The 26,455-nt window shown below is 49.1% G+C and overlaps 1 protein-coding gene across 1 annotated transcript in view; it reads left to right on the top strand.

The window, feature by feature from the left end:
* TRIO (trio Rho guanine nucleotide exchange factor) overlaps positions 1-26,455 on the top strand; it is a gene marked incomplete at its 5' end in the record, with an annotated part of 370,926 nt that overhangs the window by 275,369 nt on the left and 69,102 nt on the right. The window contains 3 exons of the mRNA XM_082651933.1: positions 3,648-3,790; positions 4,408-4,507; positions 16,262-16,505. Of these exons, the coding sequence (XP_082508059.1) occupies positions 3,648-3,790; positions 4,408-4,507; positions 16,262-16,505 (487 nt within the window). The remainder of the gene's footprint in view (positions 1-3,647; positions 3,791-4,407; positions 4,508-16,261; positions 16,506-26,455) is intronic.

A 26,455-nucleotide genomic window follows, 5' to 3' on the forward strand; every position in this document is an offset into this window, starting at 1 on the left:
GCAGAGAAAAACAGTGGCGGGTGGTGGGGGCGGGTCATGATCAGGTATAGGGTTTGGTAATGTTATCATTTAAAGTGTTCAGAAACACTAAGGGTGCTTTGGAGTGTGTAGTCTTTGAGGGAGGAATATATCTTTGAATATTTAATTTGAACGCTGTTTTGAGTACACTAACCTCTCCTAGGAAAGTTGGAGGGCTCTAAGGGTGTCTTGTGGACTTTTCCCTCCTCCTGTGTTTGAGAAAATGCAGATGGAACTGTCTTTCTGAGCTATCTGGAAAGACCATAAGCGACTTCAGATGGAGCTGAAGATTTGTAGAATATTGGGAGACGAGCCAAAGGCTTAATGGGCCTCTGGTGTGTGGACTTGCATGTCAGCAATTTTGTCCCTTACATTCTTTTTGAATCTCTCTACGGTATTTCCAGCAACTGTGAGTTATTTAACAGTACAGCGCTCTTGTAGAGCCTGTACTTTAGTGACCGCTGGCTGTGGAAGCCATTGTGTTCCTAAGGTCTTTATTCACATGGAAATGATGGATTGTTTTGCAATGAATATATGACTACCAACCCAGTGTATTCTCGTTAGTACTGGCGTAAAGCCCTATAAAATATAAATTGCACTGATAGCTCGATATTAGATAGCTGAACTTTTCTAAGGGATAAAGTTTTAAAGTATACTCAAGACCTTAAAACTTCCAACTTATGAGTATTTATCCAGATTAGCTGCAGTGACACATGCCAAAGGGTACATCTGAGAAATAGTGCCAGATATTCTAGCCAGATATGGACTACTTTCATTTAGGACATAATAAAATACTCATGATGCAATTGAAGAATCAGATTTCCTTGCAGGCTTTACCAAATGAAAGTTTTCTAGGGAATTGAGGGTAATATTTTTCTGACTTCTAATGAGAGGCTAAAGGAAATGCTGTCCTTATTAATTTCAGAGACTGCTTAGTGGTGGTGGTGGTGGTGGTGTTGATGGCGTAGATGGTGGTGGAGGTGGAGGTGGTGGATATTTTAGCAGTGGTGATGGTGGTTATGGTATAGGTGGTGGTGAGGGTGTCGGTGGTAGAGATGGTGAGGGTGTCGGTGGTAGAGATGGTGAGGGTGTCGATGGTGGTAGAGATAGATGGTGAGGGTGTCGATGGTGGTAGAGATGGTGAGGATGGAGGTGGAGGTGGAGTTGGTGGATATTTTAGCAGTGGTGATGGTGGTTATGGTATAGGTGGTGGTGAGGGTGTCGATGGCGGTAGAGATGGTGAGGGTGTCGATGGCGGTAGAGATGGTGAGGGTGTCGATGGTGGTAGAGATGGTGAGGGTGTCGATGGTGGTAGAGATGGTGAGGATGGAGGTGGAGGTGGTGGATATTTTAGCAGTGGTGATGGTGGTTATGGTATAGGTGGTGGTGAGGGTGTCGATGGCGGTAGAGATGGTGAGGGTGGAGGTGGAGGTGGAGTTGGTGGATATTTTAGCAGTGGTGATGGTGGTTATGGTATAGGTGGTGGTGAGGGTGTCGATGGTGGTAGAGATGGTGAGGGTGTAGATGGTGGTAGAGATGGTGAGGGTGTCGATGGTGGTAGAGATGGTGAGGGTGTAGATGGTGGTAGAGATGGTGAGGGTGGAGGTGGAGGTGGAGTTGGTGGATATTTTAGCAGTGGTGATGGTGGTTATGGTATAGGTGGTGGTGAGGGTGTCGATGGTGGTAGAGATGGTGAGGGTGTCGATGGTGGTAGAGATGGTGAGGGTGTCGATGGTGGTAGAGATGGTGAGGGTGGAGGTGGAGGTGGAGTTGGTGGTTATTTTAGCAGTGGCAATGGTGGTTATGGTATAGGTAGGTGGTGGTGAGGGTATAGACAGTGGTAGAGATGGCAGTGGTGTAGATGGTGTAGACAGTGGTGGTGGTGGCAGTGGTGACAGTAACGGTGGTAATGACGGTGGTGGTGATGGCCTAGTACTTGTAGAACAAAATTGTGACCTGTTTTTACTTTTACAGTCTGGAAAGGAGAATTTTATTTCTAAATCCTTTCTTGAACAGATTGAGACTACTGAGAGTATGAAACAAATTATTCCCTTCTCTTAGCCAAGTGGGGCCTTTGCTTAGTACTCTAGCTGGGTTACCTTTCTTTTACTGTCTCTGAAAAATTGGTGCCTTTTTCCTTGTTTAATTTCTTTAAGGTTAGGAGAATTGCTCTCCATAAAGGTAATGGTCAGTTTGCTCTACTTAAATTATGAGAATTTTCTTTATTTCTGAACATGGTACATACAGATCTCCAAACTTTGCCAAATGGCCTTTCTCAGATACTTCACTTTGTTTAATGTCCCAAATATTTGTCTCAGGCATTTAAATGCCAGTAGTTCTGTGTTGTTCACAGTTGTCCATCCTGAGATGCTGATTTTATGCACAGATTCCCCTGTTCCCTAGTCACACTGCCTCCTGCCCCAGGAGAAATCGGTTTAACTGCTCTCCTGGCATCAGATCTGGGGAGAGGGACAGGAGGCTCCTTTTCTCCTTCACTTATTTCTCTGTTACTGCCTCTCATTAACTTTGAAGACACACCCTCCAGTGAAAACATTTTATTTAGAAAGAGAGTTCTCAATTTTAATTTCCTTCCCCAGCATGGGCTTTGACCTTGTATTTTCAAAAACAATGTCCACCACGAGAAAATGCTGGGTTCGCCTCCCTGCGTGATCTCATCCATAATCCCACTGACGATTGTTTTAATCATTCACAGGGAATTATGCTTATATCATAGGAGGTTGATGTTTTCCGTAAGGAAATTAAAAGCTGTTACTGAGGCCCAGAACATGTAAAAAGGAAAAAAAAAAAACTACCTCCTTTGAGGCACAGTGAAAGAAAAAAATCTAGAAAAAGTGATGCCATATGTGTTCATTCCACCGATGCTTGTTGAGTATCTACGATGTGTCATTTCCAGAGAACCTTTCTCCAGTGTTGCAGTGGAGTTGAGGGAAATCCACCATATGTAACTGGCAGTAGGCTACCCTGGTTTATCCCAGTGGTCTAACCAGAGGTGGATACAGGCAGAGATTGGGGGGATGGGCTGGGGTGTCCACCCCCCGGGAATCCCGGCTTCTTCACCTGCTGGCAGTGTGGCCTTAGGCACATTTCCAGTGTGTCCACACTGCAGGTCCTCATTTATAACAGGAGGATTAAGGAGGCCCCAACTCCATAGAGTGCAAGTGGGGATGTGGGGAGCGGACGCAGCTGGGGAAACGGTGCAGCTGCACCAGTTGATCATGAGTCCAAGGGGGCGAGGTGGCAAGCTCTGGGGCACTGGCCACTTGTCTGCCTAAAGGGCCTCAAGACACTTGGGTTTGGGGGTGGTTGTGTTTTCATATTTACCCAGGGCTGCTTAACAGGTCTTAGGGCTGGAGAATGATTGATTACTGGAATATTCAGAGATCTGGAATAACACGAACGCTATAGAATAAAAATGGTCTTGATGACAGAACCTTCAAAATTAGGGTCATTTATTTGGTGGGAAATTAAACACAGGAGATGGTTGCTTTTCTGCTGAAAAGTTATTTTTTAAATGGGCAATTCCAGGAATGCAGGGACCTGAGTGTGGTTAGTGCAGGTTCTGGAAAAGGCCCCTTCTGTATCCTGATTGATTCTAACACTTTGTCAAGGCCTCCAGTATAGAAAACAAGCAGGACTGGATCAAGCATATCCGGGAGGTGATCCAGGAAAGGACCATTCACCTGAAAGGCGCCCTGAAGGAGCCCATTCACATCCCCAAAACAGCTCCAGCAACGAGACAGAAGGGAAGGAGGTCAGTGCCTAGGGATTTTTTTGTAAGTTTGCTTTTATTGAAGGAAAGGAACAAGGCAATGTTAACATACTATTTTTCAAAAATCATTTTTCTCAAATATTTTTGAGAAGTATTGAGGAGTAATTTTTTAAAGAATACAATTTATATATAACATCATTCTTAGTAATGAAATTCCTTTGTCAAGACAACAACCTCCTTCAGCTTAAAGTAAATGAAAGTCTATATGCAAATCCCTAATTCTTTTCCTTTTCCACCCCAAGTGTTATTAATCTGTGCTCCTTTGTAAGTCGTGCATGTGACCTTGGACAAGTCATGTAGCAACTAGACGTTTTTGCTTCTCATTTCTAAAATGGCAGTGACCCTATCAACTGGATTTTTATTACTGTGAGAACTAAGTGCAGTGATAGATGTTAGACTCTCAGCCCAGGGCCCAGCAAAAAACCTGTTCTCAGTGAAGTCAGTCATCTATCGTCATTAATACCGTGGTGGCAGCCGTAATCAGAGACTGATTTGCACCTCTTTAAACAAATCTGTTCTTCCTCCCATGGCTGATAGCCCATCTTTACCATTCTTGAAAAGCAAATCCAGCAATGTCAGGAATTTCTCTGTGTCTCCAGGGATGGAGAGGATCTGGATAGCCAAGGAGATGGCAGCAGCCAGCCTGATACGATTTCAATCGCATCCCGGACGTCTCAGAACACGCTGGACAGTGATAAGGTGAGCCAGAACTAGCCCCCCCTTTCTTTGGGGAGGTGCATGTGGCCAGTCTCTGGTCGGTCGATAAATGACATTTTGTCATCAGCATTTCAAACAGCTGCCATGGGTTAAAAGAGGTGCCTGGACATTGTACCAGGAGCAAAGATTTGCAGTGTCAGGGCTAGCAGACTTGAACCCTGAAGATTCAGGAAAAAACCACTCGCCCTTCCCAGTGCCGTTACATGGTTTTCTATCCGAGTGTTCTAAGGCAGTGTGTTTAAGCTATTTTATTTTATATTAAGCAGAAGACCCTATTATTTTAAATTAAATCTTACACAGAGCCGTGGTGTGTGAAAGCGGGGCGCTCTGATTGAAGCAGGGGCAGCGGCATCTGCCGGTGGGCCCTGAGGCGTCCGTGAACTACCCACCAGGAAGGAGGATCTGATTTGCAGCAAAGAAGTCTGTAGGTTTACCTTCTACAGCAGTGGCCTAGAGTGTCCTGTGATTCTGTCTTGATAGAATCAACTAACCTACAAAATAAACTGATGGGAGAAGTTGGAACCCTGGGCTTACGTGATGCACAGGTGACCGGAGTCCCCTGTAAAAGCCAGTGGAGGCATTGATGTCCACAGAGTCCTCAGTTCCTACTGAGATAAGCACCTATTCTGTTCTTTTTCTAGAAGGCTTAAGACCAAGTTCTTAAAACAAGGTTTTGACAGCAAGTAGGGATTTCATTGAACTTGCCGTTGGTTCAGAATTCCTGGGTTTCTCAGTGCCTGACACGGGCTGGACTTTCCCACGAGAGACCTTCGTCCCGAGGGGGCTGGAGGAGTCTGCCTTTGCACGATGTCTCCACAGCCCACTCGCTGTCCTGACCTCCGTCATTTGGAGACGGCCGCTGTCAGAGCAGAGAGCCCAGTGTCGGGGTTTGCTTCAGCGGGCAAGTCTGAGTCCCAGCCTTCGGTCTTTTCTCACTTGCTTTCACAGAATTCATGGTGTTGAATGTTGTTTCCAGGACAGAAGTGAGTAGGTTTAAAAAGATTGGTTTCCTACATTGATTTCATTTTCAGAATCCTTCTAATAGGAGTAATTCGCTCTTTCTCAACCTCCTTTTTGACTTCACTAAATAAGCAGCCCTAGAACTTACAGTGCTTAGAGTAGCAGGACTGGAGAACAAAAACAATGTCTCGTTTGATTTTGTTCGGAGCTCAGTGTATTACGTTCAGAAAATATTTCTCTCCAGTAGTAATAATGAGGAATAAGATAAATGACATGTTCAGTCATTTGGTCCCTAATAGCCTCTTCCCCTGAGGCCCACCCACCCCCCATAGTCATTCAGTGAAGAAAATAAAGTTTGAACTTGGAAACATTTCATTAGAGTAATCCCAATTATTTTCTTTTAAAAAAGTAGTAATTGAGGTGACTGGGTTATCTTAATAGTTACACAAGACTTCCACCTGAAGGAAAGGTCCAAAGTAATCGTGGCTCCTGCCGAGGGGACCAATTCACAGACTCGCCAAGGCTGAGCATCGCCGCCCCAGCTGGAGGTCCACCAAGCCCCCAAACTCACAGTCTTACCAGATGTCCTCTCATGGATCTGGTCTGGGTTTACCTGAGTTTAAAAGTTTATTTAAAAAACAGGTTATTTGAGTGAAATTGCCAGAGAAAAATAAATGTAAAAAGTTCTGTCCTTTGGAAGGGGTGTTAAGATTTTTCTGGTGTTTGGCCCAAGAAGAAAGGGTAGCTTTGCGTCTTGGGTGGTTTATGTATAAATGGGTGGTGGGGGGAGTCTGGAAACGCCCCCTGCATCTGGGAAGGGGCTCCTGGCTCTCCAGCCCCCGGCTCTGAGATGGAGCTGCCTGGTACCAGGTTGTGCCTCTGGCCCACAGAGAACCGTGTGCTAGTGCCCCCGGGCTCCCTGTCCCCCGACACTGGGGGCTGGCAGCTGCGGGGCGCCGACTGGGATTCACAGGGGGTTTGCCCCACAGATGAGGCTCTGCCCTGGAGTTAGGAAGAGGCAACTCGTTCTACTTCGAATCTATTATAGCAGAATAGGCTTATGTGAACTTGGATTTGAGTCTGTACAACTCCTGTAGAAAAATAAGGCATTATCCTAGGAACTGTTGCTTTTAAGACAACACATTGGGCTTCCCTGGTGGCGCAGTGGTTGAGAGTCCGCCTGCCGATTCAGGGGACACGGTTCGTGCCCCGGTCCGGGAAGATCCCACATGCCGCGGAGCGGCTGGGCCCGTGAGCCATGGCCGCTGAGCCTGCGTGTCCCGTGCCTGTGCTCTGCAACGGGAGAGGCCTGCATACTGCAAAAAAAAAAAAAAAAAAGACAACACATTAGGTACCCAGTGAGAGAGAAGGGATACATCACTAGCAACAGTATAGGTTTGCGGAAATTAATCATTTTACACTGGGGATCTACTGGGGTATTAGAATTATTAAAGAACTGCCTCTTAAATATTTTATCTGTGAAGGTAGCTCACCAGTTTCTGTTCACCTCATCTCATACCTTAGGCACCGAACTTCATTCCGTAGCTCAGAAATCCCGCCAGGGCCCCTTCTGCAGGTGCCGCCTTGCCTGTGCTCCCGGGTGAAGCTGTGATAGCAGCCCCTCACTCAGCCGCTCTCAGCCTACCTGACGTGCTCATGACTCTTAACCATCTGGCGTAGTGACGTGCCAAAACTGCTTTCTTAAGTGGACGTGGCATGTATTTAATACCCCTCATTGAGTCCATAGGTCCTTAATAGGAAGTACACAAAAAGGATTAAATGTCTTCCTAAGACCGTAGAATGGCAATGGGTTGTCTTCTTCCGTTCTTGTGTTCTGTGTTTGGGAGGAAAATAAGCAGCGTGTGACACTTGATATGGATAAGTCAGAGTGTGGAGTTTGGAGGGGCCATACCCACGAGGCCTTATACAAAAGAAGGCCCATGTTTGCGACCACACATGTCTGTTCTCTGCTTTGGGGAGGTTTTTCTCCTTTTATGTACTTCTCTGGTAGAACATTTCAGGGTCAGTAGATGATTCAGGAGAATACATTTAAGAAATTGCATCCTTTATGGAGTCAGTTTGTAAAATGCACTGTTACTCTGAACTAGGCTTAAACAGAAAGCCCTGTTATCTCTGATGGCAGTAACTTTTCATATGTCCCAAGGTTCTTTCCACCCTACATATTCCAAGTTTAAATAGCCTCTGATGACATGGGCAGATAGATCTGGCAAGGGAAATTACTTAACCGTATTCTGCCTGTTTGACTTAATTTATGATGTCTGTTATGAGTTAGTTGTTATCATGGAGTTTGGTTCCATTTCAGAAACCGGGTGGGGGGATGTTTTCGGCTTGGCCTCTTGGAGAACTCTTGGGGAGAAGTTGTCTGCCCAGTGCTGTAGTAACTCTCAGATGAGGCACAGGGTTTTAGAAGAGTCAGGTAAGGAGGGGCCTGGAGACACCCTCTCTCCAGGGACACTGTTAGCAGATACAGACCACAGGGCCCCCGAGCACCTTTCCTTCTTTGCAAACGTCGGTTTTAAAAGCTGCCATCTCTTTGTTCCAGATGTCAGTGTAGCACTGATTCTCGCCCTTATTAATGGTGCTTGCACTGGTAAAGCGATCTCATGAAAATATAATGTGGGTTCCAAAGAAATCAGATGCTTGCCAGATTCTTATCTCATTTGTCCTGAGCTTGTCTCCCTGATGTTGGGAGGGGACGCCTCCAGGTCACTGCGGGGACGAGGGAGGCCAGGTGACCCTCGCAGGGCCACCCGGCATAGAGAGCGGAAGCCAGAAACGGAATGTGGATCTAATTACCTGGCGGGGTCTAGACCCTGTTACTTCACACTAGAGCTGAGGAGGAGCTAAATATTTCGGCGTATTAAAGAAGCATTTTTAGTATTTTTTCCTTCTGTGTGCATTATTAGTCCGTGGTTTGCTTCATATAACAAAAATTTATATTATAAGGAAAATAGAAAATATGCAAATCAGATATAGGCTACTACTATAGAACAACCCATCTTGAGGTCAGGATGAAAAAAATAACCAAGGCCAGACAGGGCAGGCTGTGGAAAAGCGGCCCGAGGCAGCAGGGGGCCAGGTGTGAGCCTTCTCTAGGTCTGAAGCCGAGCTGTGCTATTTGTAATGAACGAGAAATTCAGTTGAGACTTGATACTTGGCACGAATTTTGCCCCTAAGCTTGTGATGTGAGTATATGAACTCACACATTTTAAAAAAATAAATGGTTTCAGTTACTTTTCATGAAGTATATATAGCACTGTGTTGGGGATATGAAATTTATGTAGTTTAAAAAGTCAGTAAACCTCTGTGAAGTGACAGTCTGCACCATAGGAACTTGGATGGATTTGCATAAATTGCAGCGCTGAGGTAGTGTATAAAGTCATTAATGCCAGTACGTTTTAAGATGAGGCTGGCTTCAAGTTTTGGAGGAAGGAAGCCTGCATTCAGCCTGCTTAGGAAGTGCCTCGTGCTTGCACTCAGCCCCGTCCCTCACGTACCTGGCACTGTGTGCCGCCCGCCTAAGCTCACGCTCTCCCCGCTGCCTGCAGTTGCCAGAAGCAGGAGGGAGCCTTGGCTCGAGGCGCTGCCCAGCCTGCTGCCCTTGCCGCGGTGTCCCAGAGCCTCGTGTAGGTTTGCCCGCGTGGGCATGAAGTTGAGTCGCTTCGTTCAGAAGCCTTTCTGGGCACAGCACATAGTTTTAATCCCGGGATGTCAGTTAAGGGTCCCGACTCCGCCCAGAGGGTAACGGAGTCGAGTAGGCAAAGTATTTAGCGTCCAACAGCAGATGGTTAAGAACAAGCAGGTGCTCCCCAGCCAGGCCTCTGAGCTCTGCTTCTCAGCAGCCTCTCTGTGCCTCAGTTTCCTCATCTGTAACAGGGGACAGTACGACTCCCCCCTCTAGGGCTGTGAGCATTAAAAACGTGCGTTTGGAACAGTGCCTTACACGCCCTGAGCACTGCCTAGATGTCGACGGTCACTGTGTCTTCGTTTCAAAAATTGCCTCCTTCTCCCTCGTTACTGGCTGTTGCAGACCCGCTGCACATCGGCCTCTTAGTGAGCACTCCTGCCTGCAGTGGATTTAGAAGCTAATTGTGTTCCTTAGGAGCTAGAAGCTGTGCTAAGGGTAAGTTGCTCAGACTCAGTTCCTGAACTTGCATGTCTTGGTGGCTCAGCAGCTGAATACTGATCACGTGTTGAACGGGCAGCCTCTGAAGAAGCGGGAGACTCTTGCTTGAAACGTTTTCCCAGCCGCTCCCCTGTAATCCTACCGCATCAGCCGTAGGATGAGTCCGTGCTCTTCACGAGGTCGGTTCGTGCCTTCCCACGTGCAAGGGCATCGAGCCCTGTGCAGCCCAGGACAGGTGCCGTTCCACAGGAACAAGCAGAGAAAGCCCTCCCCGCTGGCAGCCTGGCGAGGGTGGCCCCTGGCATTGGTTCCCTCTATCTTTCTAAGTGACTGTGGCTTTTTGTAATTTTTAACAAGTTTCTGAAGTGCTCTCATAAAGCCACAGAACGAATGCAGCCTTTGCTAACTTTACTCAATCAGAAAAACAAAATTTTCCCCATGCTGGAGCAGAGAGCCTCAGTTCTAAGAAAAGGCAGAGTTTTCAAAACTACAACTTCAGGTATAACTGTTAACAAAAGTGCTTCTAAAAATAGTGGTGCATCGGGAAGTGCTTTTCAATGTAGATCTTACAGTACTGGTCAAAGTCACTGCTGACAATGGCGGCCCAGCTTTGATTCAGACTCGAGGCTGGTGGTTTATCCTGGTTGTTCTTCCTCTGGGTGAGGGACCCAGTCGGCTGGTTACCTGGCTGTCATACCTTCGCTTGTCAGGGGGGAAAAAAGAGGCCTTTCAAATGAACTTTTCTGGATAGGTGCTGCTCACCCAGGAAACACAGCAAACAGGCTCCTTTGGGCTCAGTTTTCCCAAGAGGGGTCTTGCTTTCCAGGGCCTGTGATTGAAAGTAGTACAGGTGGGGTCCAGCTGTCTGCTTCCCGAGCCCCATTCGTGTTTCTGCTTTTCAGCCAACGAAGCTTTTCGTTCATGCCCCGCGGCTCAGCCCTCGGCGCCTCTCGTTCTAAAATGTTCAGAGTGAGGGCAAGTGTGGCATTGGTCCAGGCCAGCTGCCGCTGAGCCTGGAGGCCTGGTACCTGGGAGCTGTCTTCTCTCTGATCTGCTTGGCTTTTTACACTTAAAGTTTGCCTTTTCAAATGTATCTTTTAAATTTAGCTTCTTGACATCTGACTTTCCACTGCACCTCATGTGTGTCCCAGTCAAGGAAGGCTTCCAAGGGTTATTTGCATGTCAGAACCAGCGTGTGATCACATCAGCAAAGAGTAAAGGATTAACCTCCCTGAATGTTATACTCAGTATTTCTTTTCTGGGTAAAAATGTTGGGTAGGTTAAGCTGCTGCTTTTGAAAACGTTTTTTCTCACAGGCTTTCTTTTTCTTTTCTTTTTTTCTGTTTCCTTTTGTTTCGTTCTTTTCTTCTTTTTCTTGGGGGAGGGGTGGCAAGAAACAACATTTTTGCCAGCTTAACCATTTTTCAGTTCTGACAGATTTCTTTTTGCACCCCAATCTGTGAGAGATTCACAGTGGTCCTCTTGGAAACCCAGCAGCAGATTTTGTGACGGCTTCTCCTGTGAACTTGGCCTTGAGTTTGGGGTAAGCAAGGGGCCTGATGGTCCCGTGGTTAGGACGGCCACTGAGAAGCCCAAGCCTCCGGCCTCCGCGAAGTTGCCCAGGGAGAAGCTGGGGTAATGCGTTTCCTTGGGGAATTGTTCTGACTGCCGGTGGTGGCCTTTCTCTTGTAACCACGGAGCTGGTAATTCACGGAGCTGTACTTTCTAGTCCCCTTTAAGCGAGGAGCCACTCTTTGGTCTGCTCTGTGTGAAGCCTGCACAAAACCGCAAGGCCCTTCTAGTGCCTGCACCGTGCTGGGCTGTAGGATGTGACTGTGGGTTGGTACACTATTCCATAGGAGGAGGTGGCTTTTAGTAGACCGCTTCCCCCTCTCCTTCTGAAGCGCTCTCAGAAAGTTGGCCAGACACCCACCCGCAACTGATCTTAGCTTCTCGAAGCAGATGCATTCACAGGGAGGACTACACCATCCGCGTGTCAGTTGTAAAGAGCCCCTGTTCCTCTGGGGGAACCCGCCCCAGAAGTCACCTGCGAGCCAGTCATTCACATCAGGTGTTCGCTGTTGTCTCTCGAGAGCTATATGTTCTCGTAAAGTAGACATGCCTCGTTGCAGAGCTCCGGGGGGGGACGCCAGGGCCCGAGCGGTAGGTGAGAAGCACCCAGCCACGGCTCCGCTTCAGTTACTGTCTTTAACTGGGTTCAGGCAAAGCGAAACAGTATACCGTGGTTCCTCCAGAAAATGTAAAAAGGAAAGTCCTGTGTGACGGTGTTTGAAGGTTCACGTGCCCGCGACCAGGTGAGTATTTCATTCTTTTGGGTGAAACACAGCAACTTGTTGATTTTCAGTCATTGCGAGAACTCAGGCAAGGGCGCCCTGGTTTGGTTCTGCGCATCGTCCGTGCACCAGCATCCCTGGAGTTCCCCCCGGCAGCCCTTTCGTGGCTGGTCCTGGAGGAGGCATTTCATTATAGTATCCACGGTCCTTGCTCCAGTTAAGGCCATTTTACTGTCATGCTTTTTAGTCACCACATTTAATTTTTTTAAGGTGAAAAGCAGAAAGATTGGGAAAAGAATATCTTCTGATGAGAATGTCACAAGGGTTAATGTGAGTCATGGAAATTGAGATTTTCATAAATTGCAATCCTCAACCAAATGCTAGTGGTAAGGAGCCCGTGATACAAGTCCATAAAATACAGAGATGTGACAAAGATAATGTGAAAACTTTCACAGAATATGGTTGGAAAGGAAAAGTGAATTTTTAAACTAGATCAATGGAATGGTAACACTTTCAACATAGTGAAGAAATTGTGTCACTAGGGGTAGAAATGTCACTGACAATAAATAAGGATAACCCAACCTTTTTCTAGTTAGGAGATCAGTTCTACATAAAAGGCTGTAATGACTTGCATTGATACTCGAAAATAGTTATTTTAAGTCTTTTATACCAAAAAAAAAGTCTTTTTAATTAACAAGCCTGGTCTTAAAGACAAGCTTTGGAATAAGTTTAAAATATTCAAATGCGAACATGAGGCAGAAATCCATGGGTTGTCTCCTCTCTGGACTAGAAAACGCCCATTTAATCCTCCCCTTATAGATTTGTGCAGGAGATTCTTATGGGAAAAGTCAGTTTATTCTTAGGGGCAGAGCCAAGAAGATATGGTTTTCTTAATGATAATCTAGCACTGTTTGAAGACATTCTTCTGGTACTAGATTTTGTTACTAACTCTCTAAAGGCTTTGAGAAAGAATTTTGACTCAGTATGCGATTCTTTGTCAGAACAGGCTTGATTTTCATTTCTCAGGCTCTGTCAAGTGCACAGATGTTTCCAATAGTTCTGATTACTCTGTGAGGGGCTGGAGACTCAGCGCCAGAAAGAAAGTCTAGCTTCATTCCTCTTGGCAGCCGCGTTCTCCCTTCCCACCCTTCCCCCACCCCCAGAACACACCACGTGGCTTTGAGCAGTCTGAAGAGTTCCTACAGTGGGAGAAGGAGACCAGCACAGGCCGGTGATGAGGGAACACGTCTGAAGTGGAGCTTCCCAGGGCCGGGGGTGGTGACACGCGGGGACCACGTGCACGAGCGGGCCCAGCAGACGGGCGGCTCGGGCCGAGGGAAGGCTCCATAGGGAGTGCAGGCCGGGCTCCCCACGGGGCTTGTTCACGGGTCACATTTTCCCTGGGATGGGAAACATTCCTCCTTTTCGTTACAGGGATTAACCACTTCCATAACGTGAGGTTTTACGAGGAAAATTCTTCTCCGGGCTGGGCCTCTGCTGTTGACCTTTTAACATTAGCATCTTCGAGTGTTCACAGAAAAATGTGTGAGATTCAGCAGAGTTTTTCCAAAGAGAAGTTTGTAAAATTTAGAAGGGGGTTAGTCACTTGGGGAAAATGTCCTTTGTGGCCCAGCAGAGACAATTCCTTTTGTCGATATTTGTTTTATTTTGGAAGAGTTTTGTTTTGTTTTGCTTTCTGTGGTTGTCAAGTGGACATGTGTTTCTTATTCTAAATATCTGAACTTTCTCTGGAAAGACAGGAGGGCAGTGGAGAGCATGGAGTGTGACAGAGGGCCGGCAGGCAGCCGAGGACGCTGCAGGGCCGCGAGCCCGGGTAGGAGTCAGTTCTCTGCCGGGGGTGGGGCTGGGTGGCCTCTCTGGAACAGGATGTTTCCCGGCAGCAGGCCTGGCCGCCCCTTCCTCCTGCACATCGCAGCTCAGCCCGGCGACCGTCTTCTCTTCTTCTGTGGTCTCTGTGCTGATGCCCAAAGGGGGGCCAGGAAACACACAGGCAGAGTTCACTCCCGAAGTCACAGAGGAAGAGCCCATGTTTTGTTTTGGTTTTCAGACAGCTCATTTTTACAGCAAACCTATCTTACCTTTTTCACTTCAGCAAATGTGTGACCACTTGCTGGGTACAAAGCCTGCTGCTAGCTTCCTCTTACAAGCTGTGCGCCGGCCCTTGGCACCTGGGGCCTCACACACTGGGCATGGAAAGGTCGCAGAAGAATGACACAAACCTGCTTTCTGGTGCGGAGGACAGACACACACACACACACACACACACACACACAACCCAAAGCCTGGCTCGTGTCAGACTTGAGACGTAATTTGTTTAAGGACAGAGTGCTAAGGACGGTAGACACAGGAGCAGCTTCTCAGAGGGATTTGACGGGGGCTGAGACGGGAGCAGCTGGGGAGGTGAGGGCTCCAAGCAGAAGGGCTCACGGACACAGGGCATGCAGGACCCACCTCAGAAGGAGGACATGGCCGCTCTGGGCTGTGAAGCACGGGAGAAGCACGAAGCCTGCCCGGGGAGGCGGGCTAGGACCCGGTGACGGGAACGTTGCGTCTTATGCTAGGGAATGTGTGCCTAAGGTTCTTGAACAGGAGGATGGCATGTGTGAGCATTTTAGGAAGGGAACTGTGGCAGCAGTGTGCAGGTGGTTTGGAAGGAAAGCCTGGATGGGGCAGGGCACTCAGGGGACCAGTGCAGAAATCCAGATGAAGTGATTGGTGTGGGCGTGCTGACGAAGGGAGAAGTCAGAAACACATTCTAGAATCCGACTGACCGTGTTTCAGGGGTGCAGAGGAGTGCGGTTGACTGTGATACTGTTACCCAAAAGGCAACGCTGGAAGAGAAACAGATGTGAGGGCGAGTAATGAGTCACGTCCCAGACTCACTGCTTTGAAGGGATGGGGAAGCAGCAGGCCCGGATGCCTGCTCGGAAGTGCCCAGCACGGAGGCTACGGCGTGCAGCCTGAGCCTGGGGCTGCCCGGATTGGAGGGCCAGAGGGGGTGGGCCAAGGACGGGGAGCTGGTCACAAGGTTCTCCTACAGGGGGGCGATAGTGAGCATACCTGTGAACTGTCCCCAAGGAGCGTTCGGTCGAAGGGAAGATGCACAGCAGCGGTCGTGAGAAGGCCCTGCACCTGTTTTCCAAAAAGAGATCATGGAGTCGGTGCTCTTTACAGAGTTCCTGGGTGTGCTTCAAAGGGCCCAAGACTTAGAAGAGTTCGGACAGAAAATGGGAGTGAGCTGAGAGGAGGGAAGGAGGGAAAGGCCCTTCAGGCCAAAAGCCACGTGGCACGTGAGGGGTCAGCCGGTGTCCACGCAGCATGTGGAGGGACGTGTTGAGGCCTGGGGCCGGGAGGGAGCCCGGGCGGAGCTGGGGTGGAGGGCAGCAGTGTGGGGCAGGGAAGCTTGCGCTAGGGAGTATCCTGGGGGCTGGCGAGGGCTCTCGAAGGGTTTTGGAGAGAGAAGGGCGTGCTCCGCCCGTACTTCCGGATGCTGCGCTCCCTGCTCTGCGGCTCTCCTCCCGATCCGGGGGGCACAGGCGCTGCCCCGGCTGCACCGCTCTCGCCAGGCCGGAACCGACCTCCAACTTTACCACCGTATTTCGCAACAATCCCCGCAAAGGCCTACAAGCAGAGTTCTTACTAGTTTGCCCTAAGTTTAAAAATGAGTGCAGTTGACCTTTAAACGAGTGCAGTGCCCTGGTCCACTCATATGTGCATTGTTTTTCAATAAGTACATATATGTGCTGTAAATGTATTTTCCCTTCCTCATGATTTCCTTAATAATATTTTTTTCTAGCATACTTTATTGTCAGAATACAGTGCATAAAACTTACGACATACAAAATACGTGTTAGTCAACGGTTCATGTCATTGGTAAGGCTTCTGGTCAACGGTAGGCTACCAGTCGTTATGTTTGGGGGGATTCGAAAGTTAGACGCAGATTTTTGACCGTGCAGGGGGGTCGGCGCCCCTAACCCCGACGTTGTTCAAGGGTCACCGGTATGTGGCACTCTTTGAGAAGGGACATATGTCTCAGGCACAAAAGTAGTTGGACACTCATGGAAAACCATCAGATTCTGACAGTGTAACACACAGAAAATCATTATTATACATTAGAATGTGAAAAAGTAAATGTTCGAGTGTTTCGAAAGGGACGTAAATTAAGGGACAGGGAAACGGGAGAGCCCTCGTTCGGCTGGTGCCCGGTGCTCTGACCCAGCTGTGGAATGGGAGCCGAGCTCCCGGCCCAGGCGCCAGCCTCGCCCGCTGAGGGCTGGTGGCTTGGGCTCGCTGACCTGTCCCCTCCCTCCCCAGCTGTCCGGCGGCTGTGAGCTGACGGTGGTGATCCACGACTTCACGGCCTGTAACAGCACCGAGCTGACCATCCGCCGTGGCCAGACCGTGGAAGTCTTGGAGCGGCCCCACGACAAGCCTGACTGGTGTCTGGTGCGGACCACCGACCGGTCCCCCGCGGTGGAAGGCCTGGTCCCCTGCGGCTCCCTGTGCATCGCCCACTCCAGAAGTAGCATGGAAATGGAGGGCATCTTCAACCACAAAGGTAGGAGTTCGCGGGCGTGGATGGCAATGACGGTCCTACTGGAAATGACACCGGTGCTTCTGTCCCTGCTCCCTGCAGCCTCATAATAGGTACGATCCCTCTTGGTCACTCGTGCCCCAGTCCGTTATCCCTGTGTCTCCGGGCCTTCTTAATCCATCTGGAGCTGAGATGGAGTAAGGATTTCACCTGTCACTCAGAAATAATGAAGCATCGCCTCATTTCCCAAGGCCGTGTAATAAGATAGCCGGTTAGCGAAGGACAAGGGGGCTGTTGTTGGGGGCCAGTGCCATCCATAAATGGAGGAGACAGAGAAGACGCTGTTCTCCTCCAGGTGGTGTTGGAAACAGGTAGGGGAGGTGGGACCAGACTCAGCATCTTCCTAATCAGGTTTTCACATTGTGGATTCTTTATTTTGTTAGTGTTCAGTGCTAGACAGTCAAGCATGCAGGTTCTGAGAGTTTGTCTTTATAGCTTGATAAAGTGTCTTGGGGCATCCCAGACTCCCCAGGTTCCCTGCCTGGAGAGGGAACGCAGCTGGACCCCCCGGTGGGGAGGCTGGCCAAGTCAGGCAGGGCTCAGTGTCAGGGGTCTGCAGCTGTGACAAGAGAGGTGGCTTTTGAAAAAAATGCTTTTCAACTGAAATAACAGGGTATTTGAACAAAACGGCATTTGGCACTGGGGACTCCTTTAGAGGCAGGCAACTGTAGCAAGGCCGCTTTTCCACGTGTGTCTGGATGGGTCAGTAACGAGCTCCCCGCGGGAGTATGAGCGTCTGTTTATCCTGAATGTCCAACATGGTTGCTGCTGGACTGATGTGGCTTGAAACGGGACCTGTCTGAATCGAGCTGGTCTGCAGGTGCAAAATACACACTGGATTGCAAGACTTACCATGAAAAAAGAATGTGTAATTATTTTATAGTCATTGCAAAGTGGTACTATAACATACTTTATAGGGTGGGTTAAATAAAATGTATGACTAAAATTAATTTCACCTGTTTCTCTTTACCACTTAAATGATGGCTACTAGAAAAATTTAAATTACATACGCAGCTTGCACTGTGTCTGTTGGACGGTGCTGGTTTAATCTCTCATCTTACTGAGGAGCTAATTTGAGCCTTTAAGACCTTTTCAGAAACACTGAGCTGCATAGCTTCTAGAAAAATGCAGAATGGGTAGAGTTTATACGCTTCAAACCGCATTAGGTCAGTCTTCGTTTTTCTGCCATGCTGGCAGATGGCCGATTCTTCCAGATCTGGGGGTCAGCGGTTGGTTTACCCTTCCTGAGAGAACTCCATTATACTCTGCATATTCCAGTTCTTTTAATTTTGAACATTCCAGTTGCTCCCTCCGTTGGTCAGCTGTGCCCTCTTTTTTTTTTTTTTTTTTTTTTTTTTTTTTTTGCGGTACGCAGGCCTGTCACTGTTGTGGCCTCTCCCGTTGCGGAGCACAGGCTCCGGACGCACAGGCTCAGTGGCCATGGCTCACGGGCCCAGCCGCTCCGTGGCATGTGGGATCTTCCTGGACCGGGGCACGAACCTGTGTCCCCTGCATCGGCAGGCGGATTCTCAACCACTGCGCCACCAGGGAAGCCCCTGTGCCCTCTTTACATTCGTCCTGACGCGTCCTGCAGACCATCCTCTGGCTGCTGAGGGGTTAGTCATGGCGCTGAGCTAAGTGAAGCTGCACAGGAAATAGCCGGTGACTCGCCCCCTCGGGTATTACAGGCCCGACCATGTTCCGGATCCCTCGGGGCCTAAATGTGACTGTATCATCACCTCAGTAAGCAGCTGGAAGAATTAGGCTGTGGTGTCTCCAGGGATCCAAAGAGAAAGGCAGGGAATTTCCCAATTTTGCCCCGAAGCTGAGGCATCTGCTTGCAATTACGGGGAAGCTGCCCCTGAGTGCCAGCAGCCCTGGACCTGCCCGGCTGTGGTACCAAGTTCTGAGTTCAGATAGCGGCTGGTGCTGGGCTACCCGTTGGCACATCGCCTGGGTGTTCCCAGAGTTGCATAATGTAGTTAAGTCCTTGAGTCTGAGTTGAAAAGGAAGTACAACGTTTTTTTCAAGTTCATCTATTATATGCAGAGGAGCCCCGGTGAACTTAAGCTACAAATAACGTTTGTTCTGAAAGATTTCTTTTCACATGTACCTTTCCTGTGGTGTGTTCTCTACTTCCTGGTGTTCGCAATTGCAGGCTAGCCCAGCAGAAAGAACCGTGTATTTATCACACTTGCCTTTGTCCTGAAAACTTCCTACAGAGGTTGGGTTTGTGCTTGTCTTCTGGCTTGACTACCATTCACAGCCTGTTCTCTCTGACGTTCTGTGACTTTCCGGCACCTGAGACGTCACTCCTCACGAACCCTCTGCGTACTGAGAAGGTGTCTCTTCGCTGAGTAGAACCTGTTGTGAACTAACAGTCAGTTCACAGATTGGGGCTCGGAGCCTTAGGCACTGTTTTCCTCCTTTTCCGAATTTTTGTTTTTCCTGTAGTGCAGGGAAGCTCTTGAGGTGGCCTGTTCCTGGCAGTGTTGGGACTTGGGTGGCAGATGGGGGAGGGAGGATCCTCCTTGGGCTCTTGGACAAGCCTCTGCCGGAGCCTCCTGTGCACGGTCAAGTCCAGGGGATCGGGCAGTGACCCGCGGCTCCGTCTAGGAGAAGAGTCTTCGTCGGGTAGTCGGGGCAGCAAGGGGCGAGGGTCCAGAACGAGCCCCAGGGACTGCGGGAAAGAGGCCGCCGCCCCCCTGGGGAGCAGGAGGTCCCCAGGGCATCTGCTTGGCGCCACAGCTCCCCTCCTGGCTCTCGTGTGCAGAGGACCGCGGGCTGTTCACGTACCACCGCGCGCTGGGCCGGCGGGGCTGCTGCTCAACCGGCCTCTGCTGGCGCGGCGGCTCATTCGGAGTCCTTTCCGTCTGAGAGCCGGGCTGGGCCGCAGGGCCACTGCAGGGAGGGGTCCAGTGCGGCCCCTCCTCTAGAGAACTGGGCGCCCCGCGCCCCCCAGGCCTCCTTCGCAGGGTCGCGCGCGCGGGCCATCTGGCCTTTCACACGCTGCAGAGCTCCGGAGCGCCGGCGGGGCGGGGGGTGTGTGTGTCGTGATGTCTCGTCCCTGGCCACTCGCTGTTGATCTGGTTCCTTAAATGTCTGTGATTCTTGCTGCTCTGACCTTCCAGGTGGAGGAACAAGCACATTCGCTAATCTCTAGTCCCACAGTTTTCTCAGCCTTAGTGCTTCAATTTGTTCACAACTCCCCAATCCAAACACCTTAAGTTTCCAGGTGAAAAACATGCCTGTTGAGATTAAATGTCTGTGTATTTGGTTGTGTGTGATATTTAAGAATCGCAGTGTGGCTGTGAGGATCAATACTCAGGTCAGCCCAGAGGGACCCATGACGCACTGGGACCACCGCCCGGGTCGCAGGCGCTCTGAGGCGTGGCTGCAGTTGGACGTGTGCTGGACGGCACGAGGACTTAGGATTTATGAGCCCCGGGCTCCTTGGATCATGCCCAGTTTCCCTGGGTGATGTCGGGGGAGGATAGAACATCACTGATTTAAACGAACAAGAAGTATAATTGTACAATTTGTTCTTCAGGAAGATATTTTTGGGTCTGAGGCTAGACTCCAGTGTGGACATGATTCAGGGGAAAGGTCGGTACGGGAGGGTAGCCGTGGAGCGGCGTCCGTCGACGGGCAGCCTTGGTGTCTGGCATCTTGCTCTCATCTTGCCCTGGCCGCCCTTCTCCCCTCTCACAGCCTCTCAGTCACAGGCGGCAGGCAGGCAGGCAGGCAGCAGCCACTGTCAGCAGAACGGGGCCTCTTCAAGTCCCTGTGCCCCTCCAGCGCGTGTGTGTGGTTCACACCACCTCCCACCGCAAAGGTTCTCCTGGTCTGGGGCCCGGTGAGTCCGCCGAGCAGCCGGATTGAGAAGCAGTGGCCCCCAAACCCCCGCGTGTGGCCATTGCTAGGCTGCTGATACAGGGTCACGGAATTATCTTTAGTCTCTCAGAAAATGCACAGGATTTTTCTGTCCTACTGTCTCAGCGTGGAAAGCTGTCACTGTTCTCTGTTTATTTACTTTAGTGTTGGTCCCAGAAAGTAAACGGGAATATCAGAAATGTTTATATTCCCGACGAGGCCCGTTCACCACATCGCCTTTTGGTGCTACCCTAGACTGAGTAGGTCAGCTGTTCTCTTTCGTCACAGCCAGAACTACCATACGTGATAGTGTTTGAGAGCTTAGCTCCATGGTTCGGGGGTAACCCAGCAAGCATCCCTGGAGCAGTGCAGGGGCCCTGGATGGGCAACAGTGCCCAGCGTTGGCGGTGAGAGGGTGGGAGATACTCAGTAAAAGTAGGATTGTCCCGGGTCAGTAACGGGGCAGAGTCGCATCCCGAGCTTCCTGCAGGACACATGCCTGAAGCGCGTCGTGGCGGCCTTTGGACTATATGCTTTTTTTAAGGGTAAAACAGTAATCTGTCATCAGTCTTGAGGAGCTCCTTCCACTGTCCTCACACCCGGATTATTGCATCTGAAGGACTGCCCATGTGACTGTCATGGTGCCACTTGTCAGTTGAGGTCTTCCACTGCCTGGCCTGGCCCACTTGGAGTTGCGCTTTTAGCCACCACTGAATTGTTTTTTGCTAAAATTCAGCTTTAAGAGAAGACATTTCGGGGGTGAGAGTGACGTTTTATGGTGGAGCCTTTAGAAGAGGTGATGTGTTGAACTCGCAAGGTCTGTGCTTTGTGTCAGGAGGACCCGAGTTCTGATTCCATCTCTGTCTTCGGTGACGTTGCAACCCGGGGCCTGAGGTGGGTGGCAACGGGTGGTCCCTGAGGTCCTCCCCAGCTCTGACGTTCTCAGGTTCTGTTTCTCATGAGACCTTTCTGAATGAAAGCCAATTCCAAACCTCCCCTTTTTCCTTATGCTGACCCCTAATGAGGTGGCCAGGTCATGTTTTTGCTAGTTTGTTGATCTATTTAGGAGAAAATACCCACTTAGGAACCTTAGCCTTAACCTCTCTTGAAGTTGTTTATAAAGTTTTTCTCTCTGGGATAGTGTATAGGTCAGTACTTGCATTTCACTTTGAAGAAGCTAAAAACATGATTATTTTTTCCCTCTGAATTCTTCATTAGAAAAACAGAGGAACAAAAACATGAGACATAAAATTTGTTGCTTGCTAACCACTTGGGCCTCTACGCCCTGGGGCTTTGACTCAGCCCACCACACTTACTGAAAAACGACGTTCCGGAAATAATCCCCTGTGGTTTCCGGTTTACCACATCACCTACAGAAAAGTGGGTGCTATCAAAATCAGGTCAAAGAGAAAACCCAGGAGTTATCTTTCATAAATGCAGTGATATGTGATTGATATCAGTGAAATGGGACGTTTTCTTTAATTCAAATGAAAACTAGGAAAGTGAGATTTTTCGTGAGAAACTACCTGAAATGTAGGTTTTTCTCTGGCTTCCACCTTGGGCTGCCTCCTTGTCTCTCAAAACTCTGCCAGGGTTTTCCTATCCATCCTTCTCTCTGCCTGAATATTTGACTCTCCAATATTCAGTCACTAGACTGTCCTCCCAAGTTTTTGTGACTGGTTTCTTTCACTTAACATAACGTCTCCAAGGTTCATCCGTGTTGTAGCCTGTGTCAGAATGTCCTTCCATTTTAAGGTTGACTCTTACTCCGCGGTATGGACAGACGCCAGTTTGCTGTCCATTCACCTGTCGATGGACACTGGGGTCTGCTGTCAGTAGCTGCTCTCCTCCAGTCTCTGCTTCCCGTGCATTGGGGAGGACACCCAGACGTGGAATTGCTGGATCATGATAGTGTTGTTTTTAATTTTTGAGCATGCCTACCACATTTTGGTACCTTTATCTAAAGTGTGTATTTCAAGCATATTCTCCTTTCCATCGCCACCGTTGCCTCCTTACCACTAAGTCTCCCAGCCTCACTTCTCCCCCTCTTCTTGCAGCTAAAACACAAATCCGGTCATACTGTGCTCCTGCTTAAATTCCTTCAGTGTCTTGCTGTTGGTCACAGAATAAAATCCAGTTTCCTAACATGTGCCACAAGGCGTTGCCCCTCATGCTCGTGTGCACAGGTACACACACGATGAGTGCACACACCCCCTCTTTCTCCCCCTGGTGTGGTCGTAAAGTAACGGGGAGCGGGGGTTCTTCCTGCCTGACACTCCTGTCCCTTCTCACCAAATAAAAAATCCTACAGGAAAATATGAATGGATACAGTGAGTCTGGCGGGGGGATGAGGGTGCAGTTAACAAGTATTTCAACACAAAGGCTAACATCAGGGTAACCTGAGAAAGGCCCCATGAGATGATGAACTCCAGGGACCACTAAAGACACACAAGGAACCTCATAGGAACTCACTGAAAGAACTTTAAAACGTTTTAGTAGGAGCCATGGGTGCAGTAATAGTGCTGAACTTATAAATGTGATGGAGGGAGGTACAAGTAACGCAGGCTTTAAGCAGCAGGGTTGACGAGGGGCAGAGAGCCTCCGCCCACAGCCGTCATGGAGAGAAGGGACCCTGAACAGTGGGCACGAGGGCTTTAAATGGAGGCCTGGGGACTGGGACTTCCCTGGTGGTCCAGTGGGTAAGACTCCGCACTCCCAACACAGGGGGCCCGGGTTCGATCCCTGGTCGGGGAACTAGATCCCGCATGCATGCTGCAACTAAGAGTCCACATGCTGCAACTAAGGAAAGTCCGTGGGACACAACTAAAGACCCCAGGTGCCGCAACTGAGACCCAGCACAGCCAAAAAAGAAAAATCGAGGCCTGTAACTTGGGGGGAAAGGAGCCTCGGCAGTGTTCACAGGCAAATAAATGAGTACGGTTCATCGTAATCCGCTTTGTCCAGTTCTGTTCTGTGTTTTTTACTTTAAAGATACACACCTTACATAGATGAATCCATGGGGCCACTGCTCAAAGTTGTGAAAAATGGACATACCATTTATACCACATGCAATTTCTTAGAATGAATGAATGGATGAAGTGTCCCTGTCCCAGACCTGGAGGTTATAAACTCCACATCTGATTCTCAGGGTAACCACTGGCATGGCCACTAGGTGAGGATAAAATTAGGGCACCCAAGTTGCAGTGCGTCTGAGCCCCTATTGCCCCCCCTCCAGGGCTGTTCTCCTCACCTAGCCTCTTCAGCCTCCCTGGCCACGTCGGGGCCCTGTGAGGTCGTGGCTCTGCCTGCTTGCTGGGTGGCGCCCACCACTGCCTGCCCCTCAGCTCCTGTGCCCCTCGGTCCCGTGCTGTACAGGTGAGACCAGGTGACAGGACTTAGCAGAGGTTTGCAGATAGTGGAAAAGTAGGACTCCGATGGCCACTGGTGCGTCATCCCGCAGGAATCCCAGGCCCTGGCCTCACCACCTGCGTCCCCAGCCAGTGCCCGACATCTGGTTTTGGCTGACCCCAGCTCAGGGGCACTTTAAAGCGGTTTCCCTGTTTGGAATACAAGCAGTTACTAAGATTCCTCACCCCCATCCAGACCACCTTCCCAGTTCCTGGGACAGCATCCACTCCATGCAGCCCAGCTGGCAGAGGGACGCCCCATCCTGGGAGAGGAAGCCTGGCCTCTGTGCACGGGCCAAGGCCTCATCCTGTGCTCTCTCCCCAGCCCCCCTGCCACCCAGAAAAGCAGCATCTCTGCAGATGCTCAGGTGCTTCTCTACCTTCGATAGAAATCTGTGCAACCAAAAATGGAGCTCCCGGTCCCAGGCCTCTTGCATTTCTTCAAGGATATTGGGGAAAACTTGGTTTAAATTTGTTCAACCCAAATATATCATCTTTCCCAAGTCATGAATCCCTCCTCCCCAAGGATGAATCTAAGTCTTCTACCACTGATGAATGCTTATGACTTTTTAAATGACGTGTATGTTTTTGGAAAACGTAAGGCATTCAAAAAGCTTTAATAATGTTAAAATTTTTCGTTGAATAGTTTGTGATTCTGCTGTATTCAGACATTTGCTTAGTGCCAGATTGTCCCCGTTAATCAGAAAACACATCCACCCCAGACACACCAATGCATAGACGTTCGACCCTGTATCTGCCCACACGTTCTTTAAGAATATGTATAATGGAAGATCTGTATATATATATTTTTTAATTATCTTGGAAAAGAGCACTTTTTCGTCTGTTTGAACAGCTGCTTATGTAAATCCCTGTGGGAAGAAAAACCGAGGAACAGACAGTTGCACCAAGAACAAAGACTTAGTCTCTCCCCTGAGCCCTGTGGATCCGGGGCTCGCGGATCAGCCCGAGGCCTGTGATTAAGGAGCGCTTTCCATGCAGCATGTAATTACGGAGCCTCACAAGTGGGCCGTGACTCTCCTGAGTGCTTCATTTTGGAGGTATTTTCATGCGCCAACTTTACGTGAAAGGATTCATTAAAACAGGAAAAAACCATGAGCAGGTATTGACGCCATCCATATTAGCTGATCACAAAAAATTATATATATAGCAAAGCCATAAACAATGAATGCGAACAGCATCTTCCCACAGCCGGTCATGACACAGTGTTCAGGGAAAGGTATGTAATCAGGGGAGAGGTGATCCCCAGGGAGAATTGAAACGTGTCTTGTTCGGGGTGACTTGGGGCCGGGCGGGGTGTCTGCTTCCTGCCTCTCTGTGGACTCGACGGTTTTCACTGCCTCCTTTCTGACACGTACGCATACCAGACTTTGCGATTTGTTAGACAAACTGGGGTTTCTCTTTTAAATTTACTCTGATCAGCGCCTGCAGAAGCTGTGAAAAATTACAGGGAGATGATGTGCTTGGTAAGAGGTTGTTCAGTAGCACAGTGTGCTGGTTTCCTTAAGTATTTTGAAAATGGATAAATGCTGTACCTGCAGGGGATGTTCACGTATGTTTCAGTCAGAGTCAGTCGGCACTTCTTTCCTGATGGTATTTACTCGATCGTGGTTCTGAGGACACCTGATAAAACTGCACCTAAGCGCCCATGGGCAGGTGTGGGCCAGAGAAACTAAAGTGTGTTTGGCTTTGGCTTCTACGTGCCTTTCTCTGTTCTGAGAAATGGGAGATGATTTTGTGATTATTTTGTGTGCCTAGAGCTTACTTTCCCATCAGCAGTCCGAATTTTGAAAGATTTGACTGTAGATCCTCATAACTGAGCTGCACACGGCAAGGAGAAGGGAAAATACCTTCAGAGATCCTGGCTGATTCAGAAGCAGCGCGCCCGGAAAGCTTTAGAATCATGTGTCCCTGGTCAAATCTGATGGAAGCTGTGGTACCTAGTCCCAGAAGAACGAACATCGGTACACAACTTTTACGTACGATTTCAGCGACGCCACATTCGTAACTTCTTTTCTAAAGAAGGGAAGAAATAACAAATTTTAAAACTTATTTTTAGATGTTTTGTGTGGTTCAAAAATAAAACTGAAAAGGTATAAACTGAGAAGTCTGGTTCCCACAGTCCCACTGGCCACGTATAGATCACCATTTTTATTCATTCCCACCTTCTACATCTGGCACTGTGTTAGGCACAGATAAGCATGTATTCATTCCTCCTTCCGTTTTCCTACATAAAAGATAGCGTATTTTGCCCCGGCTTTGTCACTCAGCCTTACCTTTTAGGAATGACTTTAGTACGTGGAGAGGTGCATGCCTCTTCCTTTCTCACGGACAGGAGAGCTTCCCATGTGCACGTGGCTTAGGTTAGTACCTAGTACAAGGCTGAGCACCCCAGGTCGCTTCTGGTCTGCTGCTGTTATAAAGAGGGTCACAGAGGATCACTGTGTGTGTCTTTTCCTTCATATGCAAGCTTGTGTATACAACGGAATTCTACAAGTGGGATTGGTGGGTTGAAGGGTCAGTGCATTCATGGAAAACAGACTTTTGAAGAAGAGTCACCTGCATCATAAATTAATCACATCAGAAAAAAAATCACAGTAAACATGCTATTTAATG

This window comes from Grampus griseus (assembly GCF_964374135.1).
Source record: "Grampus griseus genome assembly, chromosome: 3".
Taxonomy (NCBI): domain Eukaryota; kingdom Metazoa; phylum Chordata; class Mammalia; order Artiodactyla; family Delphinidae; genus Grampus; species Grampus griseus.